At 50.0% G+C, this 19,452-nt stretch overlaps 1 protein-coding gene across 7 annotated transcripts in view; it reads right to left on the bottom strand.

The window, feature by feature from the left end:
* The window catches only part of LOC122192026 (protein scribble homolog), a 28,983-nt gene extending 10,008 nt beyond the window's left edge, over nucleotides 1–18,975 (bottom strand). For 3 of the 7 annotated variants that reach the window (XM_042892449.1, XM_042892456.1, XM_042892451.1), the window contains exons 1-9: nucleotides 18,665–18,975; nucleotides 18,136–18,216; nucleotides 13,372–13,629; nucleotides 13,028–13,138; nucleotides 8,650–8,826; nucleotides 7,631–7,747; nucleotides 2,823–3,011; nucleotides 1,998–2,117; nucleotides 1,694–1,750 (exon numbers count right to left, since the gene is read on the bottom strand). In XM_042892449.1, coding sequence (XP_042748383.1) covers nucleotides 1,694–1,750; nucleotides 1,998–2,117; nucleotides 2,823–3,011; nucleotides 7,631–7,747; nucleotides 8,650–8,826; nucleotides 13,028–13,138; nucleotides 13,372–13,629; nucleotides 18,136–18,216; nucleotides 18,665–18,901 — 1,347 coding nt within the window. In that variant the 5' untranslated portion in view covers nucleotides 18,902–18,975. The remainder of the gene's footprint in view (nucleotides 1–1,693; nucleotides 1,751–1,997; nucleotides 2,118–2,822; nucleotides 3,012–7,630; nucleotides 7,748–8,649; nucleotides 8,827–13,027; nucleotides 13,139–13,371; nucleotides 13,630–18,135; nucleotides 18,217–18,664) is intronic. The other 4 variants (XM_042892450.1, XM_042892453.1, XM_042892455.1 and 1 more) reach the window with 2 other exon arrangements.
* Nucleotides 18,976–19,452: the final 477 nt, after the last annotated feature.

Here is a 19,452-nt window from a genome sequence, read left to right as displayed (position 1 = left end):
TGAACCCTATGCAGCGTCGCTGAGGGATGGGAACAGGCTGCTACTTGATCCTACAAGAGGGATCCTGGCAGAGCACAGAGTGGGGAAGCTGCAACGGCACAGAGAAACAAATCTACAGAGCACGAGCTGGTGGTCATCGAGGAAAAAGTCCTAAAAAATCACATGCTTGTTAGTAGCATCACAGCCACAAAGCTACAGAGATGGCAATTGTACAGAGGGCTTAAAGCCGGTGGGTGAGCACAGAGTGTCATGAAAGTGGCCAGTAACCAAACTCACTGCAGCTACAGAGCTGCAGAAGGAAAGAAATAACACCCACTGCTTGATTTCAAGAGGAATTACATCTGTTCATTTATATTCTGTGACTTTTTTGCCCAGTGCCTCTGCAGCAGAGTGGGGGCTGTGGACAAAAGGAGCAGAATTGCTTTGCTCTACGGCACATTTCAGCCCTTCTGACTGCTTCTCTCCATCAGCAGCCTCCAGAGGGTCCTGAGGGCACAAGGCTGATGGATGGGACGCAGCTGAGGAACAGACAGAGCAGAGAGTTCTGATCAGCACCCGGCCATCCTGTGCATTACCACCAGTGCCCAATATCACACTCCCAATCTCCAGACAGTGATGAGCCACATGAGAAGACGCCAGCGCTCCAGAAAACTGCAGGACCCAAAGGGATATTCAGGGATATTTAAGCTGAAGCGTATGTTGGTGCTGGGTGTGTATGCTTTGGATAAGCATCATCTGCAAAACTGGAGGTCATAAAGTGAAAAGTAACAGGAGCTCCAGGCAGTGCTGATGGAGCTGGGCAACGCCGGAAGTCCATCCCTGCAACATCTGAGCCAAAGCTCTGCGGTAAGGTTACAAAAAACAACTGGCAGCAGAGCTGAGACAGAGAAACGTGCCAAGGATCGGCCCATGGAGATTTGGAGTCACTGATATTGCTCTTAGAATCTGAACGATCAAAGAACCAAACTTGGAAGACGTATGCAGAGTGCAACGGTGGTTCCTGAAAACTCGTTCAGCTCAGGGACTGAACAACAGAGAGAACCCAGCAAGATAAATAGATCTAAACTGGAAACCTGAAGAAATGCAAAATGTACACAAACTTATTTGCCAGGAGAGCAGATTGACAATGCACAGTGCTAAAGAATTCAATTTTTCCCTCATTTTCCACCAGGATCTGACTGAATAAATTGCAGTTTTAACAGAGAGAACTGGAAAATCCAACCCCCTCAGGGACAAAGTTCTCGTGCCCAGCCAGAACAACAGCCATGGAAATTGAGAAGCACAAACTCCTGACTGATGAACGGGGCTGATTCCTCAACCTTTGAGCTGTGTGTTCTCATCTCTGCTCATGAAAGCTGTCAGATCATGGAGAGAAGTGATGAAACGTGGGGCTCCCAAGCCAATGGGCCATTTTCCTCAAAGTTGCAGCTTTAAGAAAACCTTGGCCAGAAAGCCCCAGCGGTAACAAACTGCACAAATAACAGGTAAGTACCACCAAAGAGGCACACAGGAAGGTAGGCCAAAGCCAAAAAGCAACTACAGTAACTGAGAGGTGCACTATGGAGAGACGAGGCCCACAGCCCCCACAGCGATCACAGTCGAGTAGAGGCAATCTGTGCCATTTTCCTCAGGGCCTGCAGCCTGGGCAGAACTGCTGTCAAGAACAAACTCCACCACACGAAACATCTCTCACCACTTTCTCCATTTCTTCTCTCTCCCACTGAGTCGCTTCTCTCACCATTTCCATCTCCTAGGAGAGACCAAAGTTAGAGCCACTTCACCCCGCGCTCTTCTCCCTGCGTGGAGGATGGCAACCTCAGGAAGAAGCCAGACCACGTCTCAGCCTCGTGCTGGTCCATGTGCTGGGAGCTGCTGATCCCACAAACGTGAAGTCCGCTACTTGTTATGCTGCGGGTCCCACACACCAAGGGAAATACTTGAGATTTAACAAGTATTCCATTCCACACCACTCTCCCAGCCAAAGCCAGAACACCCACCTTCTGCAGCACCTCCAGTTCCTCAGGGCTGAGATCCCGGTCAATAGATGAGATACTTTCCAGGCTATTCTTGCGTCCAATACCAGCAGCAAAAGGGTTTGCAATAATTCCCGGAGACATCTACGAAGCAAAACCACAATAAAACATGGCAGAAGCCCATAGTATACCATACAAGATTCCACACCCTGGGCTACCAGATATAGAGCACCAAGATGCTCCTGGACAAGACAGAACTGCTTCACAACTCAAAACCTTGTTGCAACTGTCAATTACATAAAGAAACTGAGGGCTAGGGAAGAGGAGTTTCAATTAAAACAGGTACAGAAAGGGCATAAGATTACCATGGACTGAGTATATGTTCTAGCAAAGGATAAATAAAGGCTTTCTAAGCCTCAGTAAAAGAAAACTCAGAAGGCATGGGGCTACCGTGGGTGTTTCCCTGGGTGAAAGGTGAACACCAACGGATAGAAAGAAAATTTACTTCAAATATAACGTCAATACAAGAACAAATGACTAAAAGAACACTGCAGAAAATCTGTTTGAAACCCACATTTCTATGCAGCACAGTGATATGGTGAAAACAGCTCTGCAATCAGCAGAAGATATCAGCCTTGCGAAGCTTCTGTTTTATGAACTGGCGATCACTTCTAGTTCATAAAGCAAGAGAGAAAACTTTGGAATCGGACGCCCCAAAAAAACCCAACCAACGAACCGACAAAAAAATCTACAGCAAAAGGCTGGAAAATGCAGCAAACTTCTGTGCAGAAATAGGTGGGCTCCTTATTTCCTTGGTCTCCGCGGGGCTCCTCGCGCCTCCCTTCTCACCTCAATGGCAGCTGCAGCCTTGGGATCGAAGCCATCACACACCAGCACCAGCAGAGCATCGCCCACACTTCGGAGTATCTGCACTGCTTCTGTGTGCGTCATCCCCAGCAAACTCTGATGGTTCACCTCCAGGATCCGCATCCCCACCTTGAGACGGCCGTCCCGCGCTGCGGCCCCAGAGGAGCTCACCTGTAATCCATGGTGCAATGGTGGCTTTACTCAAGGAGCAAAGAGAAGGTCGGGGAGCACGAGGACCACATCAGGGAGAAGGAGTACAAAAGGAACACGGAAAAAAGGCTGAGGCTACACGTCAGGGGAAGAGATTGAAAGTACACAGACACATTGGCAGAGAGCAAAAAAGGGAAGAATTTGTGTGTTTCAATAGAGGAGAAGTGCAGAAGAAGCCCATTGTGAGAGACGAAAAGAATCTCTATTTGAAATATCTTGTTCCAAGGGAATAAATTATTTGTTTGTCGATGAAGCAGGTGAGAAAGAAACCTCATGCATCTATGATTTACCCTCAGAGCAAGGAAATTCCATTTTTTGCTGCTGTTCTTGGGAGAGAGGTGGAAAAACGCAAGCATGGGGCTAAGTTTTCTGGATAAAGATAAATGAGTCATAAAGGCTTTTCACTTCTTTGTGGAAGACAAAGGCATAACAAATCAGAGAATCATGAAGGCTGGAAAAGACCTCTGAGATCACCAAGCTGAGCCACAACGGATCCCCACCATTCCCACTGACCACGGCCCTCACTGCCACGGCTCTCGGAAACCTTCAGGGTCAGCAACTCCACCTCTTCCTACTGCAGCCTGTTCTGATGCTTGACTGCTCTTCCTGAGAAGAAATTGCTCCTAACATCCAACCTGAGATTATGAACTTTCCCTCCCCTTTCTCTGAGAGGTACCACGCGGAACTGCTGCTTTTTTTCCCAGCAAATGACAAGAACTTATGACAAGAGGCAGGGGCCTCACGTAACCAACGCCATCAGGGGAAGCAATTTCACATCACATACTGGTAAGGCATAGAAAATGCCAGAGTTTGTCTTAAAAAGTGCAAATATCAATGTGTGTTTGAGGAGAAAATGAAAGCGCGTGCTTTGTCACCAGAACAAAGGAAGTAAAGTTAAGTTAAAGTTAAGTTATTAACGTTTTCCTCTTTAGGACAAGGAAAAGAGACTGCAGGATTTGCTGTGGGCACAACGTGGAAAGGAGGAAAACAAAGTATGATGTTTGGTATAGGAGAAATATGCAAGCTGGGAAAGTGAAAAAGAAACTGAATGGTGGATTTAGGAGAAGACGCTGTCAGGGACTGTGCAGAAACAGAGGATTCAATTGAAAGGAACAGAAACAGTTGGGGAAAGGAACAGAACCCTAAATGGCCCTTACTTCTAATGGGAAACCAAAACCTTGTAACAAAACGGGATGCACGCACGGCCAAGCTCAAATGAAGGTCTTGGTACACTGGCTGTACAAGCAGATGTCGCTGGGAACACGAGTCAAATAATGGCTTTAATTCAACTGCCCAGACTCAAACCAAAGAACCAACATGAATTACGAGCTGCGCTACATAAAGGCTTTGCAAAAAGAGCGTGGAAATGCGGGGGATCTTCTGCACAGCCTGCAGATTTATGCCAAGAGGATAAGGAGAGCAGAGGGGCACCAGAGGGGTGGGGGAAATGCAAGGGCGTGCAGGGCTGGTTGTCAGAGCAGCAGGGAGGCACAGAGAGCATGAGAAGATCTTTGAGGTCCTTTCCAGCCTTAATGATTCTATTCTAAGACAAAGACAATGCAGAGAACTCGGCGATGGGGGGAGGAGGGGGGGAAGAAAAAACAACCAGCAAAGGTAGAGTATCTATTTGGTTCATTCTTTTATAAAAGTACTTGGAAGAAGAGAAGGGAATGCTGCACGTGATGTAGGTTTTCAGGAGGGAAAATAGGCATGCATGCAATTTCCTACAGGGAGGAAAACAGGAAAATGCGTGAATGGGACGTGCAAGTATAGAAGGTGTCACATGAATCACAGAATTGTAGGGGTTGGAAGGGACCTTCAGAGCTCATGAAGTCCAACCCCCCTGCCAAAGCAGGTTCCCTACAGCAGGTCGCACAGGTTGGCATCCAGGCAGGTCTTGAACATCTCCCATGAAGCTAAATGGAAGACGACCAAACTCTCCCATTTTCTTTCCCAGGGAGAGCAAATGCACAAGCATGGCAGTAAAACATGCCGAAATAATGGGAGGAAGAGGAGCACATGGAAAAGTATGCCCATAATGCTAACAGTCATCTGCATTACTCTTATCTCACCAGGGGAGACTATGCTATTCCCATTGCAACAGACCATGAACTTCAAACTGTGGATATGTTTAAGGCTTCTGATTGTATTCAACTCGTAACACTTCAGCAGTAAGGTTTTAACAAAGAAGAGCCAGGTTACAGGTTAAAAAAATGTACGATAATGAAGAGACTCAACAAAAACAATTAAGGGAGACTGAGAAGAAAGAATGCTGTAATCAGGCAGCCAAAAAAGAGGAAAGAGAAGAAAAACAACGCTCCATCTCTCAGCTAGCAGAGATAGAGAGGCAGAATAAGCCAAGCAGGAAAAGCACACTGGGTTGGGGAGCTGAGAGTGAAGCTGAAATGACACAGTCAAGGCAGCTGTGATCAGTGCCCTCTGCTCCTTTCCCCTGGCAGCACGGTTAGCACAACCAGTGATAAAGTCAGCATCCACAGCACCTGAGTGGCTGCTAACACACAGCCCTGCCTCCTCTCCTCACCCCCTCTCTGCCCAGGCTGTGGGGACCCCCACTGTCAGAGTGCCAAGGGGCAGAGATGCTCTCAGGACCCAAGGGTTGGGTCACTACGAGGGTATGGAGAGCAGCCACCGACAGCACTGACAGGTGGGTTAAACCCCTCAGCAGCGTCAATTCCTGCAGGCTGGCTGTCAGGAGATCACAGAATCATTCATGTTGAAACAGACCTCGAAGATCACCACGTCTGACCCCAACCCACCCCACGATGCCCATTAAGCCACGTCCCTCAGCGCCACATCTCCACGGTTCTTGAACACCTCCGGGGATGGTGACTGCCCCACTGCCCTGTGCAGATGTGCCACTGCATCACCACTCCTTCAGAGAAGAAATTGGTCCTAATACCCAACCTCAACCCCACCTGGTGCAACGTGAGGCCATCGCCTCTCATCCCATTGCTGTTTCCTGGGAGCAAAAGCCAACCTGCACCTCGCTCCAACCTCCTTTCAGGAGCTGGAGAGAACAGTGAGGTCTCCCCAAGTCTTCTCTCTTCCAGACTGAACCGTCCCATTCCATCGGTCCCCATAGCACTGTGCTCCAGACCCCTCACAGCTCCACTGCCCTTCTCTGGCCACACTCCAGGGCCTCGATGTCCTTCTTGTACTGAGAGGCCCAAAACTGAACGCAGCACTTGAGGTACAGTCTCACCAGTGCTGACATCCATGTCCTGGAATAGGGAAATGTAACAGCACTGGGAGCACGGCCTATAGAATCTAGCAGCATTAAGCCCTCAGTGGGACTCAGAACAGAACTGTTGCTGGATTCCCCGTGGCCTGGGATGCATCAGCACAGTCTTCCTGAGTCCTGAGTTGTGCCTCTCGTGTGGTTTTACCTAAAATCTGAGTCTAGGTGATGACTGTATTGCACGACTGATAGGAATATGTCCTGATCTACACAGGGTCCACCCAGATGACAGACGAGCCCGTGTTACTGAGACTTCTAATGATGCTGTGCAACTATAAGGCACACTAAGTGCTAGAAAAGGTGGTAACTAGTTATGCTGGCTGTTAAATCCTTGTTTAATTCGTAGCAAATCTCCAATTACAACCACAACCAGCCCTCAGACCGCCAAGGATCCCTAAAGATCTTGCCTTTCCTCCGCAGTGTGCCAGTACAGAAGCACAGAATCACTCAAGCTGGAAAGGATCACTACGACCACCACGTCCAAACCCCAACCCACCCCACCATGCCCACTAAAACAAGCTCCTGAGTGCCACATCTCCACAGTTCCTGAACACCCCCAGCGTCGGTGACTCCACCGCCTCCCTGGGCTCGTTATTATAAGTGATTAACTGGTGGATATGAAGAGTCCACCATGCAACAAGGATTAAGACTCTTTAGAGCAAGGAGAGTGTTTCTGCTCTTAGCACAGCAGCTAGAGAAGGAAACAGTGATATCAATACGAACATTCAAAGCAAGCAAGAGATGTGAAACTGCACTGTTCACCACCATGCTCTCTTGATTGATAGCAAAGAAGTTGCAATACTTTTTGATAAGGGTCAGAAAAGCATTAGCTTATACACAGCACTGCGTTGGAAAGTGTGTGTTCCTGCCTGGGGAAAAGTGACATGACAAATCAGTATGCATACAAAGGAAAGGGAACACAGAGCACGGCACAGCAGGCACAGCAAGGAACTCATACTGCATTCAGTGACAAAGGCAAATGCACCTCTGACTGGGCAGGTAAGCAAGTGGGGTAGCAACAGGAACTGAGGGGAAGAAGGAGAAAGCATAGGTTTGTGTGATGGAAAAAGGACCAAAACTCGCATAGCAAAAACAAAACAAGGCAAACAAAGGAAATGAAAGAATGTTACAGCTGTTGTAAAGGAGGAAACATGAAATGAAACACGTTCACGTGCTTCAGCGGATGGAGAAAACTAAAAGAGAATCAGCGTAGCCAGTGAAAAATGGAGAGAGCACCAAACACAACAAATTCTCTCAGGGATCATCTTGCCTCCTAGCAGGGCATGCACATCACCAAGGGGCAGAATTTGTGGGCTGGTACCTTAGAAATGAAGATGCCTTCGTCAGTAGGATCAAACGGATTTCCAGCATGACCTTTTGCTCCACCCCGGATGCTGATGCCCAGCTTTTCTCCTGGAGCCTTTTCAATGCATATTTCCTGAAAATACAGAAAGATCTCCTTGTTTCTGGCTTTAGGTCAGACTGGAATTGTGTAGGAAAAGCTTTTAGGGGATGGGTATATTCTAAAAATCCTGGAAGTGACCTGACTTGGACGTTTCACACATTTGGCGGTTGATTCTCTCCTTTATACGGCTTTGTATTTTTGTTTACTTTCTACCTCTATTCATGAAACATGAGAACAATCAGTTCTGATCACAATATCACCACTGGTACAGCAAGAAGCTCCCTACAGTCCTCAATTGGATATGAACTCACAGGACAGCAGATTCTGTGACCTATTTTAGCAGGGGGTTGGACTTGATGATCTCTTGAGATCCCTTCCAACCCCCTGTGATTCTGTGATTCCACCACAACACAACTGCAGAATAGTTTGGGTTGGAACAGACCTTAAAGATCATCCAATCCCCCTTGCTGTGGGCAGGGACACCTTCCCCTACGTCAGGCTGCCCAGAATCCCATCCAACCTGGTCTTGAATGGCTCCAGGAATGGGGCACCCACCCAAGCTTCTCTGGGCAGCCTGTGGCCTCAGCCAAGCCTCCCCTCTTTTGCTTTAAAGTCATCACCCCATGTCTTATCACTATCATCCACGATAGAGTCCCTCCCAGTTTTCCTGTAGGCCCTTTTAGGTTGAGGATGTCTGCAATGAGGTCTTCCCAGAGCCTTCTCCTCCCCAGACTGAACAACCCCAACTCTCAGCCTCTCTTCACAGGAGAGGTGCTCCAGCTCTCCGACCATCTTCACGGCCTTCCTCAGCATCCAGAAAGTTCAGATAGAAGTTCAGCTGCCCATACAAACTCAGACCCCCAGCTAGGTAAGAAACCACCTTCAGAGCTGAGCTATCTGTGAAGAAGGAAGCGCAATCCCTGCTCAGAACCCACCTGCATGCCAGGCGGTGGTGGATCTCGCCTTACTAACACGCTCAGCTCCTGGGTGTTGGAGAGCAGAGCGTTCACGGCCTCCTGGTGCGTGGCATGGCGCAGGTCAATGCTGTTCACCTCCAGGATCCTGTCCCCTACCCGCAGCCCACTGCGAGACGCCAGCCCGCGGGGAATGACCTGCAGAAAACAGTTTGTGTTACAACCAGAGAAGGAAATCTGCCCTTGGAGAGGGGCTGACAAAGCCTGCGGCCGCTCCTGTGATCAACAGCAAGTGAGCGAGTGTTACAGCTTCGGCGGCAGGGAGCTCAAGGGCCGATTTTTACGGCGTCTGAAGGCAATCCTCCAACATCCTCTGAGGCCATTCTGACCTTCTGTCTGCAACTGAAGCTCCCCGAGAGGCAATTAATTCATCTGTGAAGAAGCAGCTCAGTGCACTGATGGGTTGATGACATCCAGTGAGCCTCCACAAACAAGAAAATTCCACCCTCATCGTCCCTTATTACATGTCCAAGCATTGCTTGGAGAACTGCTCGTCGCCTGGATGACTGCTCATTATCTGAGTGACTGAACGCTGCAGTTCATTCACTGTGATGCTTCAACAATTTTCAAAGCCACTGCTTTCTAGAAGAATTTAGAAGAAACACTGCAGAAGGGGAACCGGTCTACACTGTTTATTTCGAGATGCAAAACATCACTCTCAGTTACCCTGAAGTGCATTTCTTTGAAGAGGAAAAAGTGATCAACATGACTGTTTTCGACTCATTATAAATTACAATTCTAATATTTCCACGTATCGTTTCTTGGTTGCAGTTTTTTGATTTGCTTCCACAACGTTGCTGAAGCTGAGCAGTGTCAGGTCTGGTACAAATCCTTATACAATCTGCCTGGACACCCTTCCAACTCGCTGACACTCCACTGATGGCTCTGATGGCTGCTGCTTGAAAACTGTCACCCCATTTTCAGCCTGTTTAGGACGTTCTGCACTGTGATTACAAGGTCCTGACTTTCTGCAGCAATCAGTGTGTGTGTGCTGAGGCCTGGCTTCCCAGCAGATTGCTTGCTGATGGGAAGTAGAGAGTATTTTTTTTCCTTTTGCTTGTGTGCACAGCTATTGCTTTTCCTTCATTAAACTGCTTCTATCTCAAAAACTTGCAAGTTCTTTTCCATCTCACTTTCTTCCCCCCATCCTCTGTAGGACAGGGAGCAAAAGAGAAACTGTGCAGTACTGAGATGCTATCACCAGGAAGATCACAACAAATACCAAGCTACTTCATCCATACAAAACAACGAACAAAGTAAGATTTGCTCTAAAATGCCATTGAGTGCGTTCTTATTTCTCATATTATTATTTGAATCTAATTCCTCTGTCAGTTTTCTGAGAGAGAAAGGTGATACGGGACAACGAGTGTGGCTTCACCAAAGGCAGGTCCTGCCTGACCAACCTGGTGGCCTTCTGTGATGGCTTCACTGCCAGTGGACACGGGAAGATGGCTGTATTCCATCTGTCTGTAATTCAGTAAGGCCTCTGACACGGTGCTGAGCTACCAGGTGAAGAAGCTACAAAAGGAGAAGAATGCACTGCATGGTGTCAGGGAAGACAAACAGGACATCAACAGGTCCTTGCAGAGAGCTAAGCTAAGTCAGCAGTATATATGTTATCACTGCAATAGCAGAGGGTACACACTGGGCTGGACTACAAGGGAGTAAACTGTGAGTTGAAAGCAGTGATTATTCCCCACTAATCAGCACTTGCATCTGGGGTGTAAGAAAGACACTGGCAAACCCATCTGGGATGCCTTCCTGTGCAAGCTGCTCTGGGGAACTTCAAGAGGGGGTGGTTGGACTGGGTGAGCTTCCCTTCCAACCCCTATGGTTCTGGGATTCGTGACTGTCCAAAGGGAGAGAGGCAAGGGAAAAAGAGATGGAACAAAGGAAACTAAGTGTTAGGAATAAAACATTCTTTGTAATGGTAGCTGAACATTAGAACAGATGCCCAGAGAGAATGCAGCATCTCCATTGTTGTGGCACTCAGAACCTGACAAGGACCTCAGCGAGCTCCTCTAAGCTGGTTCTGAGATCAAATGGTTCCTTACAGGTTCCTTACAACTCAAATGATCCTCTTATCCTACATTTTAAGAAGGCCACAGTGGAGGCAGAGAAGGTTCAGAGACAGGCAACTAAAAAAAAACAAGAGCATGAAGCAGCACCTTGCAAGGAGGAACAAAAGCCACAACTCTTGATTTTGGGCAGAAAGCTGAAGAAGGAATATGAAGGTGGTGAACAGCCCAAATACAGGACTCCTGATCACCAAATCAGCAGCATAAGAATGGGACACTCAGAGAAACCACTGAGACATGGGCTAAGAGCAGATCTGAGTGTGCCTCCTCACTGACAGGTAAAGATGTTCTGGGACTTGCAGGCATGCAGGAGACAGGATCAGCACCTCCAAGGGAAGAGGGATGCATGGATGCAGAGAAGACTGGGCAGGGGTATCTCCCCAACATCTCTCATCTAATGAGTGTGGCTGGCTTTCATGGAAAGGAGGATCCGGGGAACTACAGGCCTGTCAGCCTGACATCAGTGCCAGGGAAGGTCATGGAACAAATCCTCCTGGCAGAGATCACACAGCTTGTCCACGGGATCAGGCCCAGCCAGCATGGGTTCATGAAAGGCAGGTCGTGTTTGACCAACCTCATCTCCTTCTACGACTGGGTGACCAGACTGGTAGATGAGGGAAAGGCAGTTGATGTCATCTACCTAGACTTCAGCAAAGCCTTTGACACGGTCTCACACAGTATCCTTCTGCGGAAACTGGCTGCCCGTGGCTTGGACAGTTTTACCCTCCGTTGGATAAGGAGCTGGCTGGAGGGCCGTGCTCAACGGGTGGTGGTCAATGGAGTGAAGTCCAGCTGGAGACCTGTTACAAGTGGTGTCCCCCAGGGGTCGGTGCTGGGGCCCATCCTGTTTAATATCTTCATTGACGACTTAGATGAAGGGATTGAGTGCACCCTGAGTGAGTTTGCAGATGACACCAAGTTGGGAGGTGGTGTCGATCTGCCTGAGGGCAGGGAGGCCCTGCAGATGGATCTGATAAGCTGGATCGCTGGGCTGAGATGAATGGGATGAGGTTCAACAAGGCCAAGTGTCGGGTTCTGCACTTTGGCCACAACAACCCCAGGCAGCGTTACAGGCTTGGGGATGAGTGGTTGGATGAGTGTGAAGAGGAAAGGGACCTGGGGGTGTTGGTTGGTGCTCGGCTGAACATGAGCCCACAGTGTGCCCAAGTGGCCAAGAGGGCCAACGGCGTCCTGGCCTGCATTAGAAATGGTGTGGCCAGCAGGAGCAGGGAGGTGAGCATCCCCTGTACTCAGCACTGGTGAGGCCGCACCTCGAGTGCTGTGTTCAGTTTTGGGCCCCTCACTGCAAGAAAGATATTGAGGCCCTGGAACGTGTTCAAAGGAGGGCAATGAAATGGTGAGGGGTCTGGAGCACAGGGCTGATGAGGAGAGGCTGAGGGAGCTGGGAATGTTCAGTGTGGAGAAGAGGAGCTCAGGGGAGACCTCATTGCACTGTACAACTGCATGAAGGGAGGTTGTGGTGCAAAAGGGTCTGGCCTCTTCTCCCAGGCAAATAGTAGGACCCAAGGAAATGGCCAGAAGTTGTAGCAGAGGAAGTTTAGGTTGGACATGAGGAGAAACTTCTTCTCTCAAAGGGTGGTCAGGCACTGCAATGGCTGCACAGGGAGGTGGTGGAGGCACCGTCCCTGGCAGCGTTCAAGAGGCGCCTGGATGAGGAGCTACGAGATGTGGTTTAGTGCTGGTGGTACTGATAGCAATGGGAGGGGGGTTGGACTGGATGAGCTTGCAGGTCGTTTCCAACCTTGTGATTCTGTGATTCTATGAAAAGGGCTGCAGTAAGCGAGAGGTTTGTGCACTGATCCTGAATAAGATCTGTCAGTGGTACCACGGCACAGAGAGTGGGAGGTTGAAGGACACTGGCCTGGATGCAGGAGAATCTTCTGTTTTTCCTTACAGCTACATATCCATCCCTGACACCTTTTGAGTAATGGCCAATTTCCTGGAATGCCTGCATCTTTCCAGCATTCACTAAAACAGAAGCTCAGCAATTTCAAAAGCTTACTCTCCCCAAACAGTGCAGCAGGAACGAACCCTGCAGGTTATTATTAAATCATTCAGATGTCTAAAACAGCAGAGATATATTTAATAGAAATTAACTCTTTACATATGCACGCATTTCTCCTCCTCATCCCATTCATTTTTTTTTAACCCATATTACACTTTTCAGACTCTTGCATCAAAATCCTCCATCTTAACCCCAATAATGAAAACAGCTCAGGAATGTTCAGTGCCGGGACTACCTTTGAAATGAAAACCCCTGGTTCATGAATCCCAAACGGGTGGCTCGAATGGTCGCTGCCTCCCACGATGCTGAGCCCCAGAGGACCACCTGCTTTTACGAGGTGAATTTCCTGGAAGGAACAAGAAGCAGAGTCAAGGAGAGCGGAGAACGTCACCTTACGAATCAGGGATGCTCTGTGTGAGTGAGCACAAGACAAGGTCCCACAGGACAAGAGGGCCCCCCGTTGCTTCTCCATAGCCCAGCAACCCACCCAGCCCTCATCACACGACCACATTTTCGAACCAAGGGCGCTCAACACCACACACCTATTACCCAACACCATCCCCTATTCCGGTGGCTCACCTCGATGGGATACTGATCCTCCAGGCCTTTAGAGAGCTGGCTCCTCTGCAGCGAAGGCATCTCCTCTGGTGGGCTCTCCCCATGGCTGGGGGGTGGCGGTGGGGAGTGCATGCGCACCCACGGCGCGCCAGGCGCGTCTCCCTCGCCGGGCTGCTCTGCAGCCTCTCTCTCTACCAGCAGGACGATGGTGGGGGAGGATGCGGTAAGCAGCGCTACGGCCTGATCATGCCTGGCTTCTGTCATGTCTACCCCATTGATCTAGAACAACCCGCAAACTCAGCGTCAGACCGTCACCTGAGCACAAACAAACACCCTGAGACCCACGCTGACGCCCTGCCCCTCTCAAAGTCCGCTTCCCACAGCGCGGTGTGGCTCAGAACACTCCTTCCTGCCTTGCAAATGGACCCGGGCAACTTCCCATTCCTGGCTGAGCACAATCCTCTCTGCAGACAGCTCACCCACCCCTCTCACCTTCCCTGCACACTTCCAAGCTCTAGCAGCACCAGCGATGCTCCGGAAAATGCCAAGGATCAATGGTGATGCACCACCTCCTGGATGCCACAAAGCTAGCTATTGCCACTTTAGCTATTGCTAAGACTGTTTGCATATTCATGACCAAGAGAATCCCTTCCACTCCTTTTTGGCTTTGTGCTCCAGCTTGCCTACTGGGCCAAAGGAAAAAAAGCCCAAATGGTTGCATTAGAGGAACAGGTCCAGCGACCTTAACAAGGGAAGAAGGCAAAGCAGCGATTCCCAGAAGTGATGTCACGGCACACCAATGCACCATGCCATCAGCTGCCTCTGTACTCGGGCATTTGCCCATATCAATCACTCTCCAAGCTTGGACAGAGGCGATGAAGAGCTGAAGGGCACAATCTGATGTGCAGTGGGACCTGCTGCGAGCTACTGGGCTGCTGTCTGCCCGCACTGGGCAATGTGGTGGCACAATGATGGGAGAATGGCCCCAGTTTTAAGTCACAAAAAGTGTAGCACAGGTACAAAATCATTTGGAAGCACTGAGAATGAGATTCAATCAGTCAATAGCAAATGTCTGGTGGACAAAAGGAAAAGCAGAATTCTTTTTGACAAGAAAGCATACTGCAATACACTCTCCAGCCTTGCAACGGTATCAGTGAAAGACAGAAATGCTTTGGACAAAGAGGCACCTGCAATGCAGAGGGAAGCAGCAATGTCACTTGCACAGCAATGGAAAGACTTCAACTATAAAACTGTGCACTATTGTCAATCTTCACACTAAAGAAGTAAGAACATCTAATACAAGTTAACAACATGAACAAAATGCATGAAGAAAAGCTTGCAGGACAAGCAGAGGAACAGCCCTGCCTACAGAAAGAAGATATAAAGCAGCCTGACTAGAAGAGACCAGGAAGAATGTGACTATTTGCCATGAGAATACAAGGGACATTAAATTGAGAGGAGAGCTAAGCTAGAAGGGGACCAAAGGGACCAAATGTGCCACGGAAACAATAATTTGACAAATTAAAAGGTTCTTAAATTCTGAAAACGCTTTCCAAAATGAACAACAAAGACGTGAACACAGCAGCTGCTCAACAAACAATCACACAACGGTCACAGCAGCTGGATTGTGCAGCCTGATTCCTCACTATCTAACCCCCAGAATTATTATAACTACTAACAGTTTCTGGGCCAAGTTGGTTGAAGAGGCTCTGAAGAGCTGTCTAAGAGCTCTGTTGGTCTCTAAGACCAACACGACCACTACTCAGCCCACCTGCCCGTCCCATCCAAGCCAGCGGTGCTCCTCTGCCAATGCAATGGGGGTTCAGACCACAGCAGGGATTTTGTCACTCTCCCAGCAATGCTGCCCATCTCCTGGCAGCCCCACAAACAGCCAGGTGAGGCAGCTCCCAGTTGTGACGCAGATGGGAAACTCTCAGCCCCGCAGCCTTTGCTCTTACGCTGAGACATCTGCACCCAAAGTACACCTTTGGCACCAACCACTGAGGACCAACAAGGAGGTGAAGATGTCAGCCTGCACGTTATCACACACAGGAAGGGGCTCCAGGAAGGAAGCACCCAGGTAGTGGCTCGTCAGCATAGAAGACCAAAGCAATAAGCAGGAAAGAGAAACAACATGCAGATGCACAAACCTAATGAAGAGCAGATAAGAGACGAGATTGGGGCACTCACAGATGGATCATTAAACAAACTGCTCATCAGGTAACATCACGGCCTGATTTTTGGGAGGTTCTCTGTGATCCTCATGGATAACATCCCAACTGGGGATATTCTACGGCCTTTGTTTTTCTTTCCTGATGATAGTGGTTGGACCACAGGCATTCAGTGGTATTCCCCCAGGTGCCAATGGATGAGGACACAAGATGTCCCTCACTCATAGCACCTCCCATCTAACAGCCCTTGGCAGAATTTTCGGCATCAATGGCTCATCAGGCCTCTCATGCACCACCTGATGCCGCTACTGCCCTCAGCCTCCCCCAGCTAAGGGCTCTTTGTTTAATCCCAGACCTATCCCCAAAAACTAGCTGCCCTTGGCCACTGCTCCCAGTCCTGAACCTCCCTGCTAGATCTGACGGTTGGACTTGGATGATCTTCGCGGTCTTTTCCAACCCTGATGATTCTATGATCTCAAACTATGTCCAAAGTCTCCGTTACCTCCCTGCCCCATGTCTTCCACCACCCAGGTGACTCTCAAGATGTCCATCACAAAACTGTGTCAGGTTCTGACTCATAAGAGACATCAGAACACGGAGAAGGCTGCAGAGTTAGTGATCAGTCACTGGTGAGCTTTGTGGAGCGTTAACTTTGAAGACAGCTCTAGGCTGGGCTCTTCAGTTCTTTTACAAAAAGCTCCTGAAGAAAACAAAGGGAGTTTTCCTGGCCCTTCTCTGCAGAGAAATCCAGGATGGTACAGAGCACAGGGGAAGACCATGAAGCTCTGTTGTATTCCTTTCCTCAAGAAAACAAAAAGTTCACTTTCAGCAAAGTGAAACAGAGGCATGACCAGGAGACCATGACTTTGGTGGGAGGCTTCTGCCTGCTGGACCTACAGACTGCTTCCCAACCAGAGCCCTCCTGCTCTCCCCATAGAGAAACACAAGCAGCCTGCACGACACATCTGGTTAATCACCATGTCCTGAAAAGTCTTCCAAAAACCAAACCAAACCAACCAAACAAAAAAACTAAAAAAAAGGGCAATCACTGCTTCAGAAAAGTTGTGGCAAATAGGGATTTCTGTCACACAGACATGGTGTTGAGGTGAACAGGTATTCTCAGCATCCACGGCAGCTCCATGGGCCTGACCTTGCTGCAGATTTGTCCAGAGATGGGGTAAAACTCACAGGGCTGCTCGTGCATTTCTTAGAATGAGCAGAAACTCTCAAGGAACAAATATCACCAAAGAGAGATGAGAGGTCTCAGGATGTAACACCACCACCACGTGGATCTCACATTTAGCAGTGCACCCCACAGGAAGGAAAGGCAGAAGAGCAGCTGCCACCAGGAGGAATGCCTGCTGGGGCTGCTGCAGTCAGACACTTGCTGGAAGGTGCAGATGTTATATGAACAGTTTGATGTGAATGAAAATGCCCATAGACCATAAAGATGCAACAGGGTTTGACTTCTGACTCCATTCCGAAATATCACGATTCCTTCTTGCCACAGGCAAAGCCAACAAACACCATGCAATCATGCCTCTCAGTCATGCTTCCATGTCAGTGGAGCATCGAAAGAAGAGCAAAATGAAAATAATTTGGGCTATGGGGAGGGAATCTTCACCAGGAAGGGTAATAGCAGGACGAGGGGTAATGGCTTGGAATTAAAAAAGGGAGATTTAGATTAGACAATAGGAAATTCTTCACTATGTGGGTGGTGAGGCACTGGAGCAGGTTGTCCAGAGAATGTTAGATGTGTTCAAGGCCAGGCTGGATGGCTTGTATCCCTGCCCACAGAACAGGGGTTGGAACTGGGTGGTCGTCATGTCCCTTCCAACCCAAACCATTCCATGACTCCACAGTTCTGACTGACAACAACCAAGGTTGGTTGTGGGAGGAGAGAGGAGCACTAGAAGACAAGGAGAGATGTCGTAGCAGTTCAGGTCTCCTGGCAGGATACGACTGCCAGACCTAGGTCAAAGCTCCACTACAGCTTTGTGCCAGAGCAAATACAACGCAGCCCCCAGCCTAGGGATAGAGCAGACAGAAGCCAGCACTGACGAGGCTGTATCAGTGTTTACCCACGCCAGCTCTGTGGTAACACGTGCTCTTACCACAACAGCTGGATCAGAAACCCACCACCAGCACCAAGAGGCAGGAGCTTTCACCTGGAGGCAGCATGCGAGCTCGGGAGGAAGGTCAGGAGGCTCAGCAGGCTCTCCCCACAGGAGGGGAGCCAGTGACGCATTAGGCAGAAAGACTGAGGTTAGAGGCAGCAGTGAGATCTGTATCACAGCACAAACAGGAGGGGAGCTGGGGCCAGAGGTTGAAATGAAAGCAGGGGAAACACTCCATGTGCCCTGCCTGGCTCCATGTTGCCCTCCCTCTCCTTCAGGCAGCGCTGACAACTGCTGCCCTGCTCTCCGCAGGGCGCAGCGCTGCCCCTTCACATGCCTTGCCTTTGAGGAGCTTAAAAAAAGGGCTCCAAAATCTAGTATTAAAGACAGGAGAACAGCTGAGGCAGGGCAGGGAACTGTACTTGTGCCTGCTGCCCCAAGGGCAGAGTCAGCCCCTTCCCATTCCCTCCTGCTGTTCCCCAGCCACCCACACTCACCGAGATGACCCGGTCTCCTACGTGCAGGATCCCGTCCCGATGGGCTGCACCTCCCTCTGCAATCCGTGAGATGAAAATCCCCTGAAATGCAATCAGAAGGGTCAGAGACTCCGTGCCTCCCCAAGGCTTTGCTCCCCGACACCAGGCGGGTCTCAGCCCACTCCCCCTGCAGAACCCCCCCCCCTGGCATTTTCCTTTCTTCCTCACTCCAGCAAACCCCGTTCTGCTTCCGGAGCCACCTGCAGGAAAGCCTTCATGTGGCCAAGAGCCCAGAACACATGTCAAGAGGACAGCAGCAGGATTAAATGTCACTGGCAGGGATTGCAAGCCTCTGCCCCACCTCCTTCTGAACTTCTCCCTTTCCCTGAGTTAAGAGCAGATTCTGTCTCTCTCAACACTGCAGGACAGCCCCCGGGCCATGCCTTGCTGCCTCTTGCCCTCAGTGATGAAAAGACCCTGTGCTGCCCGCTCAAGCAGTGCCAAAATGCAGAGATTGGAGCCCCTTTCCTCCCAAAGAGCTGTCACTGACCGTGTCACCAGCCCGGTACGGCGTGGAGCCTTTGCCACCAGCGATGCTGAAGCCCAGACCCTTCTCATTGCGCATCAAGCAGGTGGAGTATCTCTCTGTGGGAGGTGCCCCCTCGGGTCGCTCAGGGAAGCGGAGGCCACCCCTCCTCTCTCGAGGGCTGTAGTCGTCCTCAGGGCGCAGCGGGGTGACGGTGATGGCGTTCTCCGGTTCCACCATCCGCTCCCTCAGGACCGTCATGGACACGGAGCTCCCCGAGCCACGCAGCGCTTCCACCGCCACGTGGTGCTCCGCGCAGTGCAGGGACACTCCGTTCACCTGGGGATGAAGAGAGCCAGGCACAACCCTGCCCTTCTTCCTGCACTGCTTCCACCTGCACGCACGGACTGCTCCGGCCTTCGCTGCTGCTCCCCAGCACAAGCACAGTTCATCATCACACTGCAGCAGGCTCTGAGCGCTCTGATCTAGCTGTGGGTGCCCCTGTTTTCTGCAGTGGATTTGAACCAGATGGCCTTTAAACGTCCCTTCCAACTCACAGAATCACAGAATTGTAGGGGTTGGAAGGGAGCTGCAGAGATCATGGAGTCCAACCCCCTGCCAAAGCAGGTTCCCTACAGCAGGTCGCACAGGTCGGCATCCAGGCAGGTCTGGAACATCTCCAGAGCAGGAGACTCCACCACCTCCCTGGGCAGCCTGTTCCAGTGCTCCGTCACCTCACCGTAAAGAAGTTCTTGCACATGTTTGTGCAGAACTTCCTATGCTGCAGTTTCCGGCCGTTTCCCCTCGTCCTG

Source organism: Lagopus leucura, unplaced genomic scaffold (assembly GCF_019238085.1).
Source record: "Lagopus leucura isolate 7727_CA_CO unplaced genomic scaffold, USGS_WTPT01 35196-0_obj-0_obj, whole genome shotgun sequence".
NCBI classification, from domain to species: domain Eukaryota; kingdom Metazoa; phylum Chordata; class Aves; order Galliformes; family Phasianidae; genus Lagopus; species Lagopus leucura.
The sequence above is the reverse complement of the archived record's forward strand: the minus strand, read 5'-3'. Positions and strand labels throughout refer to the sequence as shown.